This window comes from Biomphalaria glabrata, chromosome 15, assembly GCF_947242115.1.
Source record: "Biomphalaria glabrata chromosome 15, xgBioGlab47.1, whole genome shotgun sequence".
NCBI lineage: Eukaryota > Metazoa > Mollusca > Gastropoda > Planorbidae > Biomphalaria > Biomphalaria glabrata.
Window position 1 is genome coordinate 9,784,023 of NC_074725.1, and position 15,498 is coordinate 9,799,520.

A 15,498-nucleotide genomic window follows, 5' to 3' on the forward strand; every position below is an offset into this window, starting at 1 on the left:
TCTCTCTCTCTCTCTTTCTCTCTCTCTATCTATCTCTTTCTCTCATACACACGCTAAATCCACACACGAGCTGTAAGCTCAAATAGACATTGTTATGGCACGATTAGGAATTAATTATTTGATTCGGAAATAGGGAAACTTTTGACATTAAAAATAAATAAATATGAGGTTTTTGAGACAGAACGAAATACCAGTCAACATAAACAGACCACTTCCAGGACAACGTAGACATAAGTCGCATTTTATGAACGTCTAGAGTTAGCCGACATTCGATAGTTCCCTTCATTGCTATTAAACTTGTTCGACATTTCAGTATCAGCGTCGACTAACATATAATAATAATGAACAAATAGATGCTATCTTACTAGATTTTTCTAAGGCTTTTGACAAAGTTCACAAACATAGTTTGCTTAAAAAATTAAAATATTTCGGCATTAATGGTCCACTGCATCAGTGGATTAAAGATTTTCTGATAGGGAGAGAACAAACTGTAATGATAAATGGCTCTAAATCAACACCGATAACAGTAAACTCAGGTGTACCTCAAGGAACAGTCTTGGGTCCACTACTATTTTTAATTTACATAAATGATTTACCAAATTGCATTACTTCAGGAACAAAAGTCAGATTATTTGCAGACGATTGCATAATATATAGAACAATAAAAACAAAACAAGACACAGATATTTTACAAAAAGAATTAGATGAATTACAGAAATGGGAATCAAATTGGAGCATGTCTTTCCACCCAGAAAAATGTCAGCTGTTAAGAGTAACAAAAAAACTAAAACAAATTAATTCCACTTATCTTATTCATGGCAAACCAGTAACACAGACTAAAAACGCAAAATACCTAGGTGTTATAATAAATGAAAAACTCTCATGGAATCCACATTTTGATGAAACTACAAAAAAATCAAACAAAGCATTAGCATTTATTAAAAGAAATTTCTATAAATCAAATAAGAACATAAAACTAAAATGTTATTTAACCTTGGTTAGGCCAATAATAGAATATGCATCCTCTGTTTGGGACCCCTCAACTCAAGAAAACATTAAGAAACTAGAACAGACACAAAATAGAGCAGTGCGATTCATAACAAACGAATATTCACATTTGACTAGAGTAGCACCTTTAGTAAAATCACTAAATTTAGAAAGCCTTCAGGACAGAAGGCTCAAAAGTAAAGTAGCAATCATACATAAAACACTGAACCATAATCTTCAAATACAAAAACAAAATTTAATAAAATACTCTGAAAGACACAAAGATAAAGGCACATTCCTCGTCCCATATGCTAGGACAAATTTGTACAAATACTCCTTCTTCCCTAGTGCTATTAGAGCATGGAATGGGTTGCCTGAGCTAGTCAGGAAAACCAGTGACTTGGCAGAATTTAAGTCATTGGTTAATATGCATGACTAAATGCATGACGCGTAGGACGTAATCATCTTCTTTTTTGAAGTAACGTCTGTATTATATAAGATAAGATAAGAAGATATTAATTGTTCGGATTTTCGCGGTGTTATTGAATTGTACTACGTTGATTGTTACCTCCATTTGGTGTATTTGCATAAGACACCGCGGAAGCGCCTAACAACATGCAGTACCAATGATTATTGTTTTCTCTTATCTAACCATTTTAGCATTAGAACTAAATGTTTGTTCTTCGTTTAGATATTGAAAAATTCTATAGCTCGTCTAGATCAGACTCAGTAGATCTACTATCAATACAATACTGAATATATAGATATACTTTTAAACTCCAAGACCTAATAGGGACTACTAATCTAGTATACTAGACTTAAATCTAGTCTAAAATTAATATTTAAGTCTAAGACTTTAGATCTAGACTGCCTAGAGTTACAATCTAGACTAGAGTAAATTCTAATTATCTTAGATTCTAGTTCTACTTTATTTCAAATCTAGATCTATATTCTAGTAGTAGATGTATACTGATTCTACAGTTACATTAGTAAGTATTCGAATTCGACTTGAATATATTATATAGATTACAAATTCTAAATTCTATATATCTATGACTATTATAACAATGCCCATGGTATGTTTGAGATCAATTTTTTAAAGCAACTATAATTAATGGACTTCATCTAAAACATTCAAATGCGATTTTTTTTTCTTTTGCTTAGCATTATTTTGGACCAATGTCTCACAACGGCTGCTAGAAGAAATCAGGTATAAACATGAGGAGGAAACACGACCCCTTAACTAAAGAAAACATTAAGAAACTAGAACAAACACAAAACAGTGAGATTCATAACAAACGAATATTCACAATTGATTACAGTAACACATTTTAAAACACCTTTTAAAAAATCATTACAATTTTTAAAATCACTACAATTTTTATTGCTACAAAAATTTTTGTATGTGAAATTGTGTATCGGAAAATGCCGGGTACTTGAAATAAGCTAATCCTAAAAAAAACAACAGATCTTGGGTAAATAAAGTACTGTAAATGTGTAGTTTCACACGCTTGTTTCTTGTCTTTTCTTTTTATAGCCTCTATCGGGTCTGATCCCAACTACCCGTATTTTTTTTAGCAGAATTATTTTTCTTTATCAGGTACACTTAAATTCATAGCCTATTAATGTCAATTTAATTTAAAAAGAGAAATGAAAAATGCAAAAGATATCGACCATTATAGATCTAATAATTAGTCCTATTAACTTTAGTATAATAGATCTAGTAATATTATCAGGATGAGTATTTTTTCAGGTCCAAAAAATCAGTCTATTCTATTCTCATTTTTATGTTGGAGCGTTCAGATGACTAGACCAATACAGACCAACTGCGCAGTGGGTTCAAAATCAGGGAGCTCTCCATATAGTTTTCTTTCTATTGGGGTATTTTGGGGCCAGTGTCTTGTACGGGCCTCATGGTAAAGAGAACAGTTTTGAAGGACATGGTCAGCAATCAGCATTCTCTGGTGACACTCCAAATGGTCAGATTTCACTTGTTCCAATTTTGAGCTTCCGGTAAATGTTGTCTCCTTCTGTGGTGTCCGGTCCTGAGTCGAAAGACTAGACGTTGATAGTCTATTCAGTATGAAAGTTTCAAGCTTTGTGGCAACAACAATCTGCGGAACTGTTGCCATGGTGATTCCCTGGGTAGTTGAGAATAAGCTCGAGAAGCAATTAAGATAGGCACTCAAAAAAATATGACAAAAGTAGAGTACAGATTCCCTAGTCATCACAAACTGCCAGGTTGCATTTGTCCACGTCCAATCTGGGAGTTTTCTTCAACTCAGCTCTGTCTTTTGACCCTTACATAAGCCAGCTCAGCAAGGGCCTTTCTCTGCAGATGCGCAGATTAGGCTAGATTCGACCAATTTAATAACGGCGTCAACAGAAAAGCTCGCTTTAGCATCCATACTCTCCCGCCTTAACTACCACCGTGCTAGCGGGTTTACCCGAGGACAAAATCGCTAAGATGGATCAAATTCAGAACCATGCTGCAGGACTAGTCGTACGAAAACAAGACGTGATTCCGCAACTGTTCTCTTGTGAATGCAAGAATCGACGACAAGATGGCCACACTTTGCCATCAGTGGATCTAAAACATTAAAATGCCTTTGTACCTTAGCGAACTGATCACTCCATTATGTCCCTCCGAGAGCCCTGTGCCCCATGGACTCTACGCTTCTAGTCGGACCATGTTTCTCACTCAAAAGTTACGATTTGTGTGTTTTTTGACAAACCTTGTGCATCACTACAGGAATAACATTTAGACATATCTGTTCAAAACTTTTTTTGATTAGTTTGTCATTTCAACTGTCTGTTATGTCATAATAGTCCCTTGAGTCTACATAATGTTTGTTAACAGTGCCTTATAGGTCAAACAATTATTAAATTATGATGTTAAGTTTATTTCTATGATTTATTTTTATTGAATTAGGATTATAGTGTGTATTGTTGCTTAATATAAAAGTGTGTGTTCAATCTTTGCATGATTTCGACTTGAAGATTAAAATATTTCATTTCGTAAAAAGGAACTCTCTTCCCCTAAACAAGGGCCTCTGGGATACTTTGGACATTACGTCATCATATTTCACTTCTGAAGAGAACAAGACGTATTCACCATTCAAGTCCATCAATCACAAAATATGGTTGTATGAATATTAATTCTAAAAATGAAGCTGGGCTGTTCACTGTCGTAGAGAAAGTCACAAAAACAAAGTCCGCTGTATCGAAGTTATGAAGTCCATCTGAGAAAAAAAAAAGGGGAAAAAATTACTTACTAGATGTAGATCTAGGTGTCGCAAACTAAACAAATCTCTTATTAATATCCTAGTCTGGATTTGAATTCGAGCCTTCGCGATGGAAGGTCGACTTGTTATCCACTGAGATACTCAAGTGCATTTTACTTATAAAAGTAGAAAGTCTTTTAGGTTATTGTTAGTTTTTAGCGAAAGACCTAAGTCTCTACAAAAGGATTATCTCCCCTTAACTAAGTCACTGTCTCGATGCAACACAAAACAAGCAAAATATTTTTTTAAATACTTAAAAAAAAAAAACTATGCTTGTCTAAGGAGAAGAACGCCACATTTACAACCATATCTCTCAAAAACCGCATCACATGCTTCAACGCAACACTATTTGATTTGCTGATTTATTTTTTTTATTATATTGATTTATGTTTTGTTAGAAACACTGAATAATTGTGCCTAATGAATAATAGTTTCAACTTGATCCAAAAAAATGGGAAAAATAACTTGTTCCAAATTTTGGATCAGACAGACAGACAGAGAAACAGAGTGAGTTCTTGTAAACTTTGCAATAAAAGCGAATCTTTTTCTAGCTGGTATCGTTCCAAATTTGTTTGTTTGTTTTGTTGTTTTTTTCAGAGGCCTATAATCCTCATGCATTCTGGACTAGAGAGCAACCCATGGATGATACAATTTTCATAATCCATAGGAAAATATAAATTTGTTATTAACTGCTCTATCATACTACATTGTATTACTTGATATTATGTAGCGCCTAGGGGGCGAAGAGGGGTTCAATTTATTACAATTAGTTACAAAGGGAAGGAATCCTGAAGATGTGTCACGTGACAAAACAGACACATATTCAAATGAAAAGAGCAGGTAGAAATAAAATGTTTAAAAATATAAAAACTGCATACAAATATCCCCAGATTTGTTTCATTCTTAGTTCAGTCGGCCTTTGTTCTTAGCAGACAGTGTAAGTAATATAAAGTGGGATATAACAGTCAAACATATTTTTTTATGAGTTTTGGTGATCACTTTAGTAATATTTCAAACTGGTACCTTACTAAAATCACAAATAAGACTTTAATGGCGTCGGCACTACAAGTCTGCTGAAACCTAACCGACTGATTACAAAGCTACGTTAATGAAGTCCCTCGTTTCTGATGTTGATGAGGTGGAAGGAACAGACGCAAATGTGGGATGATCGTCTTGAAAAATGTAGAGAATGAGATCGAGGCGCCGACAGAAGTCGATTCTTTTCTCATCCTTTCTATCGATATTATGATCAAAAAGTGTAATTTGGGGGGGGGGGGGAATTTGGGAAAATGATGACTAATGAATAAGTCTTATCTAAAATTCGAATTTTCTATTAATATGTTACTTTATGGGAGGACGGGGGGGGGATGAGTTTTGTTACCATGTGTGACAAAGAAGGGGAAAGAGCGTTACGTCATATCCGAACGTCGCCTCAAAGACCTGATACGTTTTCATAGGCTATTTATTGATAAGGATGGCTAAAGGGACATCCGCATGGACATCTGTTACTAGGTGGGCACCAAAGGAATATGCTACATATAAACATGACTTACAAATGTGACTGAAGTTTTTATGTTCTGTATAATTTAACAAAACTTTCGTAGTTTGGTTCGACAATGGCTCTCTTGCTACGTAAATATTCAATGGACTTCCCTGCTGACAAAACAAAAACAAACTCAAGTGTCTGTAACAAGTAGATTGTTACAAATAACAAGAATCTAAACATCTCGATCATTATATTTTATAGGTGACGGGAGAGGACATTACAGTACACATTTTTTTTATATTTTACATACAATCAATCGTGTCATTTTAGCTTATTAGCAGTGAGTGTCATCTCTTTCCGTAGCCCTGGAAAAGGTTATGGCAATAATGATTGAGTGGACTTACCATATTGTACATCACGAGAGTGAACCCAAAAGAGGGCTTACCATATTGTACATCACGAGAGTGAACTCAAAAGAGGGCTTACCATATTGTACATCACGAGAGTGAACCCAAAAGTGGGCTTACCATATTGTAACAACACGAGAGTGAACCCAAAAGTGGACTTACCATATTGTACATCACGGGAGTAAACCCAAAAGTGGGCTTTCCATATTGTAACAACACGAGAGTGAACCCAAAAGTGGGCTTACCATATTGTACAACACGGGAGTAAACCCAAAAGTGGGCTTACCATATTGTAACAACACGAGAGTGAACCCAAAAGTGGGCTTACCATATTGTACAACACGAGAGTGAACCCAAAAGTGAGCTTACCATATTGTACAACACGGGAGTAAACCCAAAAGTGGGCTTACCATATTGTAACAACACGAGAGTGAACCCAAAAGTGGGCTTACCATATTGTACAACACGGGAGTAAACCCAAAAGTGGGCTTACCATATTGTACAACACGAAAGTGAACCCAAAAGTGGGCTTACCATATTGTATAACACGGGAGTAAACCCAAAAGTGGGCTTACCATATTGTATAACACGGGAGTAAACCCAAAAGTGGGCTTACCATATTGTAACAACACGAGAACGAAACCCAAAAGTGGGCTTACCATATTGTACAACACTGGAGTAAACCTAAAAGTGGGCTTACCATATTGTAACAACACGAGAGTGAACCCAAAAGTGGGCTTACCATATTGTACAACACGAAAGTGAACCCAAAAGTGGGCTTACCATATTGTACAACACGGGAGTAAACCCAAAAGTGGGCTTACCATATTGTAACAACACGAGAGTGAACCCAAAAGTGGGCTTACCATATTGTACAACACGGGAGTGAACCCAAAAGTGGGCTTACCATATTGTATAACTGTTGGAAAGTTAAACAGTAATGTGGGTTTATATTGTGGATCACCCGAAGAGGAAATATAAAAACGGGCTTTGAAAACAAAATTGCTAACTTGTATAACATCTGTAGATAAAAGTAATAAAGATGGCTGGCACTATTGTAAGAATGGGGGAAAGTAGGAATTCTGATTCATATTTAAGTATGAAAAACAAATTTGGTTAAAATATAAAAATATTTTGTTTCGGAATTAGGAAAAATTTTATTCACATCTCGCACTTTTCGATTTTCTATTTGATTTAATTGATACATTACACATACATATATATGATGTTCATTTAAAACAGGGGTTCTCAACCTGTGGGTCGCGACCCCTTTGGGGGTCGATTGAAGATTTGCCAGGGGTCGCCTAAGAACATCGAAAAAATGGACTTTTTTGATTATTCTTCTATTGCTGTGGGGGGGGGGGGGGTCGCGGCAGAGTGGAGGATTGTAGAAAGGGGTCGCCGAGCCTAAAAGGTTGAGAACCGCTGATTTAAAAGTTATGCAGGATTTAGTATTATTGTTTATAGTAAATATATCACTTACACTGTCATCAGATCCATTCTTTAGGCATCCTTCAATAAATACGATTGATTGAATCATGTATTGCCCAGCTTTCATTACCCTTAAAGTGTTGTTATCGACAAGTATCGCTGTCGTAGTCAAGCCAAATGAATCTTTTAGTTGAAGCCGGCAATCATATGCAAAGTGGATGTCTGACGAATATTAACAATGAGCTAACGTTTATTTGTGTGTGTGAGGAAACTAGTTTAATGGTTTGATGACATGCATTGTAAATCTATTAGTTTAATTATTTGATTGCATTCATAGTAGAATTGGGCTTTACTTACGATAAGTTAACCCACAAGATTACATTTAAACTTTACAACTACAGTTTTAACTTAACCCTCAAAACTTAGAACAAAGCGGGACGTGGGATTGTATGAAGTGCATTGTGATTCATAATGGTATAGATATTTATTTCAAATAATTCAATTCACCTATACTGCAGTTCCTGTTCTCTGAGTCTTGAAGTTTGACCCTTGCGCAAGTTCTTCCCACATCACATGATTGACGTTCTGAAGAATAAATATAGATCTTTATCTACATTCGATTTCAATACATTATGTCAAATGTTTGGTAAACATATTATGTATATTGTTGTAAATCTAAGGTAAGCACTCAACAAAAGGAGTTAATAATAGACGATGTATTTATTTACAGCTAGTATAAACAAACAGGCATGGATTCAGAGGCGGACTGGGTGTCATAATCGGCCCTGGCATTTCTATTTCATTCGGCCAATAAATTGTATATTATATGATAGACATCCAATTCTAGGTCTACCTGTCCTCAAAATCATTATGTTAAGTTTGATAAGGTATCGATAGCTGTGATACAGTGAATATAGACCCTAAATACGTCGCTCATAGGGACCCTTTTGTACGAGAATACTAGGCCTATAATAAAAGCTTTAACAGTTTAATGCGCGCCTTACTGACATCCATGCCGCCCTTATCTTATAAAATACAGTCTATTTTGTCTATTCCAGTTTATTAATGTTTTCTTGAGTTGAGGGGTCCCAAATAGATATTCTATTATTATTTGCCTAACCAAGGTTAAATAACATTTTAGTTTTATGTTCTTATTTGATTTATAGACATTTCTTTTAATAAACCCTAATTCTTTGTTTGATTTTTTTATAGTTTCATCAATATGTGGATTCCATGACAGTTTTTCATTTATTATACGACTAGGTATTTCGCGATTTTAGTCTGTGTTACTGGTTTACCATGGAATTAATTTGTTTTAGTTTTTTTGTTACTCTTAATAATTGACATTTTTCTGGGTGGAAAGACATGCTCCAATTTGATTCCCATTTCTGTAATTCATCTAATTCTCTTTGTAAAATATCTGTGTCTTGTGTTGTTTTTATTGTTCTATATATTATGCAATCGTCTGCGAATAATCTGACTTTTGTTCCTGAACTAATGCAATTTGGTAAATCATTTATGTAAATTAAAAATAGTAGTGGACCCAAGACTGTTCCTTGAGGTACACCTGAGTTTACTGTTATTGGTGTTGATTTAGAGCCATTCATTATTACAGTTTGTTCTCTCCTTATCAGAAAATCTTTAATCCACTGATGCAATGGATCATCAATGCCAAAATATTTTAATTTTTTAAGCAAACTATGGTGGTGAAATTTGTCAAAAGCTTTGGAAAAATCTAGTAAGCTAGCATCTATTAGCTCAAAATTCATTGTACCAATCCAAATTAAAGTCTCCATCCTCCCATAAGGACTCGAACTCCAGTCCTTTAAACCAGAAACTGGCCAACCACTTTAACATGTTTTATTGTTTTGTATAGGTTTCGTATGTTCCTTCAAATTGAATGTGCTACATCTTTGCCCAAAACTGCTGCTGGACGTCTAGATATCAGCGAGCAGGGTTTGAACTTGGGGTGTGGGTGGGGGGCATCTGAAAGGGAATTCAATACAACACGACCTTACAGCCCGCCCCCCTCATTATAAAATGTATACCTATTTAGCACGTTAATATTTTTTAAAGGCGAAAAACTCCGTCCTTAAACCTATATCTACCAATAATGTACAAGTTATTTCCCTTATTCGATATCAAACAAAATAATTAAAATACCAATAATTAATTATTTTTATTTATTGATTCATGTTTTGTTAGGTACAATAAATAATTGTTTGAAGTATCAGTTTGATAGAATACGTGAGGGAGAAATAGCGTTAACAATTATTTAAGATGACTAAGCCCAACAAATTTAACCATTTCTGTGAATATTGAAGTATTAGTTTCCCTCGTTGCTATTAAGCAAAATAATGAATTACCAATAATTTACTGGTTAATTTTTTTTAATTGATTCATGTCTTGTCTATGTCAATGAATAATTGTGCGAAGTTTCAACTTGATCCAAGAATGGGTATGGGAGAAATAAACATGTACAGACCTTTTACCAGACAGACAAAACAGAGTGAATTGATATAAGCTTTGTAAAAAAATATTTTCTTACCTGGAAATTGGAGTTGGTAGACGAAGTAGCCTAAGACTAAAGTGGAAGCTGCTAGCACCAATAAAGTAGGTATCATACAGCAGGTCCTTGTACCCCAGTGTGTCCGACACCGACACTTCTTACCCTGATCTCGGGGTGGCAGGCTCGCCATGGGTCTTGTTTGCTGTCGACGTTTGGCCCAGGAGTAGCTTTTCCCACTGACAGTCCCACCTGTGCATACTTCTAGTTGCGTTGGTTTTGCTTGGCAGGTGTGGAATGGTTGATTCGGTATACATTCGTCGACTGACTCCATGAGTCAAACCACGATTGGCAAACAAATAGACTTTGAGAAGTTCTATCACAAACAAAGAACTAGAAACAAGTTTTTGATTATAACGAGATTCATCGACGCTGGATGTCACCTTTGTAAGATGAAATATGTGTGTTTAAGCAGTGTTTCACAAACTGTGTTTTGCGGAAACCTAGTGTTCCGAGAGGACTGAATATGTTTTCCACGAACTACTGGAATAATTAACTAGAATGCCACCAACTTGCACCAAGTGAATTAATCTCTAAAAAAGAATTTGCAAAGTGTTCCGCTAACTACTCAGAATTTGCAAAGTGTTCCGCTAACTACTCAGAATGTGCGAAGTGTTTCCGTTAAGGAAAAAGTTTTGGAAACACTGTGTTAAAGTATTGACGTGTAGAGGCTGGTACATTAGAATAACAAGACTTTAATCATGGCTGGCTTTAGGTAACTGGAGGCCCAATGCAAAGTGAAAGGGGGCCCCAAAAAAAAATAGAAAAGAAAAATGAAAAATACACAATGAATTTTAAAAACCTTCATATATCTAGGCCTACACCTAAATCAACAAATATGTTACATTCATGTATCTAGGCCTACACCTAAATCAACAAATATGTTACATTCATGTATCTAGGCCTACACCTAAATCAACAAATATGTTACATTCATATAACGCCGATGCCATGAATATGTTTAAGGGATGACTGATTATCACCAAACTAGAAAAAAAAACGTTTCGGCATTTCACAAACGGAAAGAAACAATGGTCTTCTAATATATGGGGTAGATGATAAGGTCATCTGTTTTTGTGGCCAACAGTTAACGAGCAGGCTGTAATGCGGTCAGCAGAACGACCGACCGCCATTACTTTCCCCAACTAAAGTCAGGTAACTATTAGAGCTGGGTGAACTCATGGGTGCCCTGAAAATTCTGAAATTCAAAATCCAAGTTTTCACCGAGGTTCGAACCCAGGACCCCAGGTTCGGAAGCCGAGAGTTTAACCACTCAGCCACCGCGCCCCACTAGATCTAATATAGTATAAAGAAAACAATCATTGCATCATAGTTACGACTAGAGAATATCAGAAATATATTTATAGAGCACACAATAATGAAGTACAAAAATCAAACTAGAAATTCAATGTTGGTCACGTGATGGTCACGTTCGAAGTCCATATAATCTAGTTTACCATTACTTCCCCTGGTTGAATCCATCTGTCCCAACTTCAATATATGACACACTATCAGCAACTCGCCATTTTAAATTTTTTTTATATGTATTGGCGTTAAAGATTATTCGCGAACAGTTTTCTCAAATTAATGTTCTCGATTCTTGTTCAAACCATAACAGAATGATAACTTCTAATCAAACACAAAGCCTGACAAGTGATACACAAACTAACGAAAACTGAAATTATTTATTTGACAAGACCCTTTCATTATAAAATCTCATGAGAATAACAAAGAAAACTGTGTATTAGATTTAGTCTAGTGACATCTGAGACATTTGAACACACAGATTGTTTTGTTTAGATTTAACCTAACATAGTGTGACTCACAATCCTGCTACTTTTTAGAAACTGAAATTTTAAAATGAAATTGTGTGTTTAAAAATACTTCCCCATATGTCAGTGTGTTTGTCAGTGTGTTTGTAGGTTAATATTAGTCGTTAATTGAAAGAAATAGTAGACCTGGTGATCTATAAGGCAGATGAAGGTCATCTGTTTCTGTGACCTACGGTTAACGAGGGTGTCATGTGGCCAGCACAACGACCAACCGCCTTTACTTTTCCCCAAACTAATGTCAGGTACCCATTAAAGCTGGGTAGACTCAGAGGCGCCCAAAATCCCGAAATTAAATATCCCAGTCTTTACCGGGATTTGAACCCGGGACCCCTAGTTCAGAAGCCAAGCGCTTTACCGCGTAGCCACCACGCCTTATATTAGTGTTGACTAATTGAAGATGCTCGCGTCATTTGGGGGTCCGTTTGAGTAACGTAACAAAAGAATATTAGAATGTGCATAATAAGTAAAGCTTATGTAATGGGAAGCTTTAGAAGGGAAGAACTGCAAAATCCCTGCCAGTATTGATTAACGTATTGTCATCGACTATGAATAATTGTGCAAAATTTTAACTTCATCCTAAAATAGGAAATGGGAGAACATTATTATTTCAAAACTTGTAACAGACACAGTCACACAGGTGGAGTGAGTAAATATAAGTTTTGTAATAACACATGAACAAACTAAACCCCCACTATCCGTGACGTCACAAAAATGTCGCGTTCAATGTCCGTCCACTATAGTGCGTCTCTAAGCTAAAGATGTACATTACATTCGATAGTTCATGCGTTCTAAGCGTGCAAGAATGTTGTGTGGCCCAGCACCTAGACCATGTCATGCTAGATGGCCTATATAGATCTATTTGAATGCTGAGTGTCTCCTTTTTGAGAATTTTAAAAAAGGTCCCATACGAGATTCTACGGGATCCCAAATTTCATATAAAACAGTTAAGTGTTCAGTGGCGTAGCAATGGTGGGAGAAGGGGGTCCGAATTCGATAGTTCCCCCCGAGACCCCACTTGCAGGTTCCCCAAATTAATATCCTATTTTTTTTTACATTAAATATTAAATATTACGCCTCTGCCATGTAATCTTGCTATTCGTGTGAGTCTAAAATACTAGAAAGCATAGATCTAGATGATGTTATAGATGACCTTTGCTGTATAGAAAGCACGACGCAAGGCGATATGAATTGAGATTTGTCACTTGTGCATTATCTCGCCAAAAAACAACAGTACTATTAATTAGAAGAGTCTTTTATTACTATTATTATTTGTTAATTTTATTTATATACTTTACCAATTGGAATTTAGACATATATTTATTAAGCTAAGTATCACCTGTGACACTCCTGTCATGATGTCGAATGTCAAAATGCAGGGGTTTTTAAAAAGCTAGCTACGACACTGTAAATGTTCTATCACTCGGCCACCTTAATCAAGGGGTTATGTAATAGAGTAATGGATCTGTAATATCCTGTGGACGCCGCTTTTCACTCTTCTTAACGCCCAGCTAATTACATCTATACTTTGTCCTATAAGTGCTTTCAAGTACCTTCGAAATAACTTTTGTTTCAAACATCTTTGTTGAGCTGTTGTTGAGTCATCCAAACCTAAGCGAGTACACTAAATGACTAACATTTAGTCCCCGGTTATGAATTAGAAGCAGATGTGGGGCGGAGTTCCTCTATATTGATGTCTCTGTTAAATAAAATTTACGGGATCGGACACTTGAAACCACCTTTAATATAATTATCGAGTAGGAAATTTCTCAGAAAAGAAACACAAGTTTTTCTTGATAATTAAAACACTGAAACTGGGACTGTGCGTGTGTGCTGAGGAGTGATGGAGAGGAGTCATATCCAATTAATTTTCTCGCTAATATCCGATACTTATTTATTTACAGGAAAAAAAAGTAGGCCTATTGTCACTGCTGAGTGTACATTTACTAAAAAGGTTTGGGTTAGGGTTAGTTTATCAGAAAAGATAAACCTAAGAAATATTAGGCTCTGGGTGTCCAGTGATTATCTTATCTTTAAAAATTACAGACGTTACTTCAAAAGAGAAGATGATTAATTATGTCTTAGGGCTTGTGCCTGTGTCAGTCTAGTTAATCAGTAGTTTCATTTCTGCTACGTCATTGGTTTTCCTGGCTGATTCAGGCAACCCATTCCATGCACTACTAGCACTAGGGAAGAGCACTTTTACTTTTGTCCTTGCATATGGAATAAGGAATGTGCCTTTATCTTTGTCTTTCTAAGTATTTTCCTGGCTGATTCAGGCAACCCATTCCATGCACTACTAGCACTAGGGAAGAGCACTTTTACTTTTGTCCTTGCATATGGAATAAGGAATGTGCCTTTATCTTTGTCTTTCTAAGTATTTTCCTGGCTGATTCAGGCAACCCATTCCATGCACTACTAGCACTAGGGAAGAGCACTTTTACTTTTGTCCTTGCATATGGAATAAGGAATGTGCCTTTATCTTTGTCTTTCTAAGTATTTTCCTGGCTGATTCAGGCAACCCATTCCATGCACTACTAGCACTAGGGAAGAGCACTTTTACTTTTGTCCTTGCATATGGAATAAGGAATGTGCCTTTATCTTTGTCTTTCTAAGTATTTTCCTGGCTGATTCAGGCAACCCATTCCATGCACTACTAGCACTAGGGAAGAGCACTTTTACTTTTGTCCTTGCATATGGAATAAGGAATGTGCCTTTATCTTTGTCTTTCTAAGTATTTTCCTATGTTTCGTTTTTTTGTATTTGTCAATAAATGTTTCCCAAACTTTTTCCCTTACGGAACCCTTCGCATATATTTAACGGAACACTTTGTTTATTTTTAAAGAGACGAACTCGCCTGGTGACCTACTAGTTAATTATTCCGGTAGTTCGTGGAACATCTATTCAGGCCTCGTGGAGCACTAGGATTTGGGAAACACTATTGTAGATTATAATGCAGTGTTTTTTTCCCCTTTTTTATCTATAGGTCATCTGTTTCTGTGACCATTGGTAGACAAGAGTGTCATGTGGCCAGCACATCGACTCATTAGAGCTGTTTGGACTCAGAGGTGCCCATAGATCCCGAAATTAAAAATCCTAGTCTTTATCAGGATTCGAACCCGGGATCCCCGGTTCAGAAGCCAAGCGTTTCACCGCTCAGCCGCCGCGCCTCCTCTTTGCCACGTCGTACCGACCTGTGACATCGCAACGAGCGTGTTCTCTAAACTGCCCACAGGTTGTGACGTTGCAAGTCAGTGTTCAGGCTTTCTAAAACGAATGGTATCGATTCAAGGGACAAATGAATAAAGTAACAACGATATACTTGATAAGACTTATTAGAGATGTTTATATACATAATCGGATGAGCGTCATTTGTCTATAAATCCGTCGATATCTCATAGCAGTCCATTCCCCATGCTTCTTGTTCCAAGTCCAAAGCTATTCTACTCTTGTGTACTCTTATTCTGCAACGTCATTAGTCTGGTTACGTCACTATTTTTTACTGTCA

The 15,498-nt window shown here is 36.2% G+C and overlaps 1 protein-coding gene across 8 annotated transcripts; it reads right to left on the bottom strand.

Annotated features, from left to right (window-relative positions):
* Positions 1–912: 912 nt before the first annotated feature.
* On the bottom strand, positions 913–13,457 carry LOC106051391 (uncharacterized). 8 transcript variants are annotated; one of them, XM_056012784.1, is made up of 6 exons: positions 13,289–13,457; positions 10,144–10,544; positions 8,103–8,180; positions 7,648–7,817; positions 5,825–5,927; positions 913–4,229 (listed from the first exon to the last, which is right to left on the bottom strand). In XM_056012784.1, the coding sequence occupies exons 2-6, from the start codon at positions 10,433–10,435 to the stop codon at positions 4,099–4,101; spliced, it is 774 nt and encodes a 257-aa protein (XP_055868759.1). In that variant the 5' UTR covers positions 10,436–10,544; positions 13,289–13,457; the 3' UTR covers positions 913–4,098. The 8 variants fall into 8 exon arrangements, with proteins under 8 accessions (XP_055868759.1, XP_055868758.1, XP_055868757.1 ...); XM_056012783.1 differs by lacking the exon at positions 13,289–13,457 and adding an exon at positions 11,619–12,026; XM_056012782.1 differs by lacking the exon at positions 13,289–13,457 and adding an exon at positions 11,619–12,026 and having other exon boundaries at positions 10,144–10,694.
* Positions 13,458–15,498: the final 2,041 nt, after the last annotated feature.

Coding starts and splice junctions, on each gene's coding strand:
- LOC106051391 (XM_056012784.1), bottom strand. CDS start 10,435: ATGGAGTCAGTCGACGAATGTATACCGAATCAACCATTCCACACCTGC. Junction 5,928..7,647: donor AGAATGGATCTGATGACAGT/GTAAGTGATATA, acceptor TTGTTTTGTCAG/CAGGGAAGTCCATTGAATAT. Junction 4,230..5,824: donor TAAAAACTTCAGTCACATTT/GTAAGTCATGTT, acceptor TTTTTTTCTCAG/ATGGACTTCATAACTTCGAT.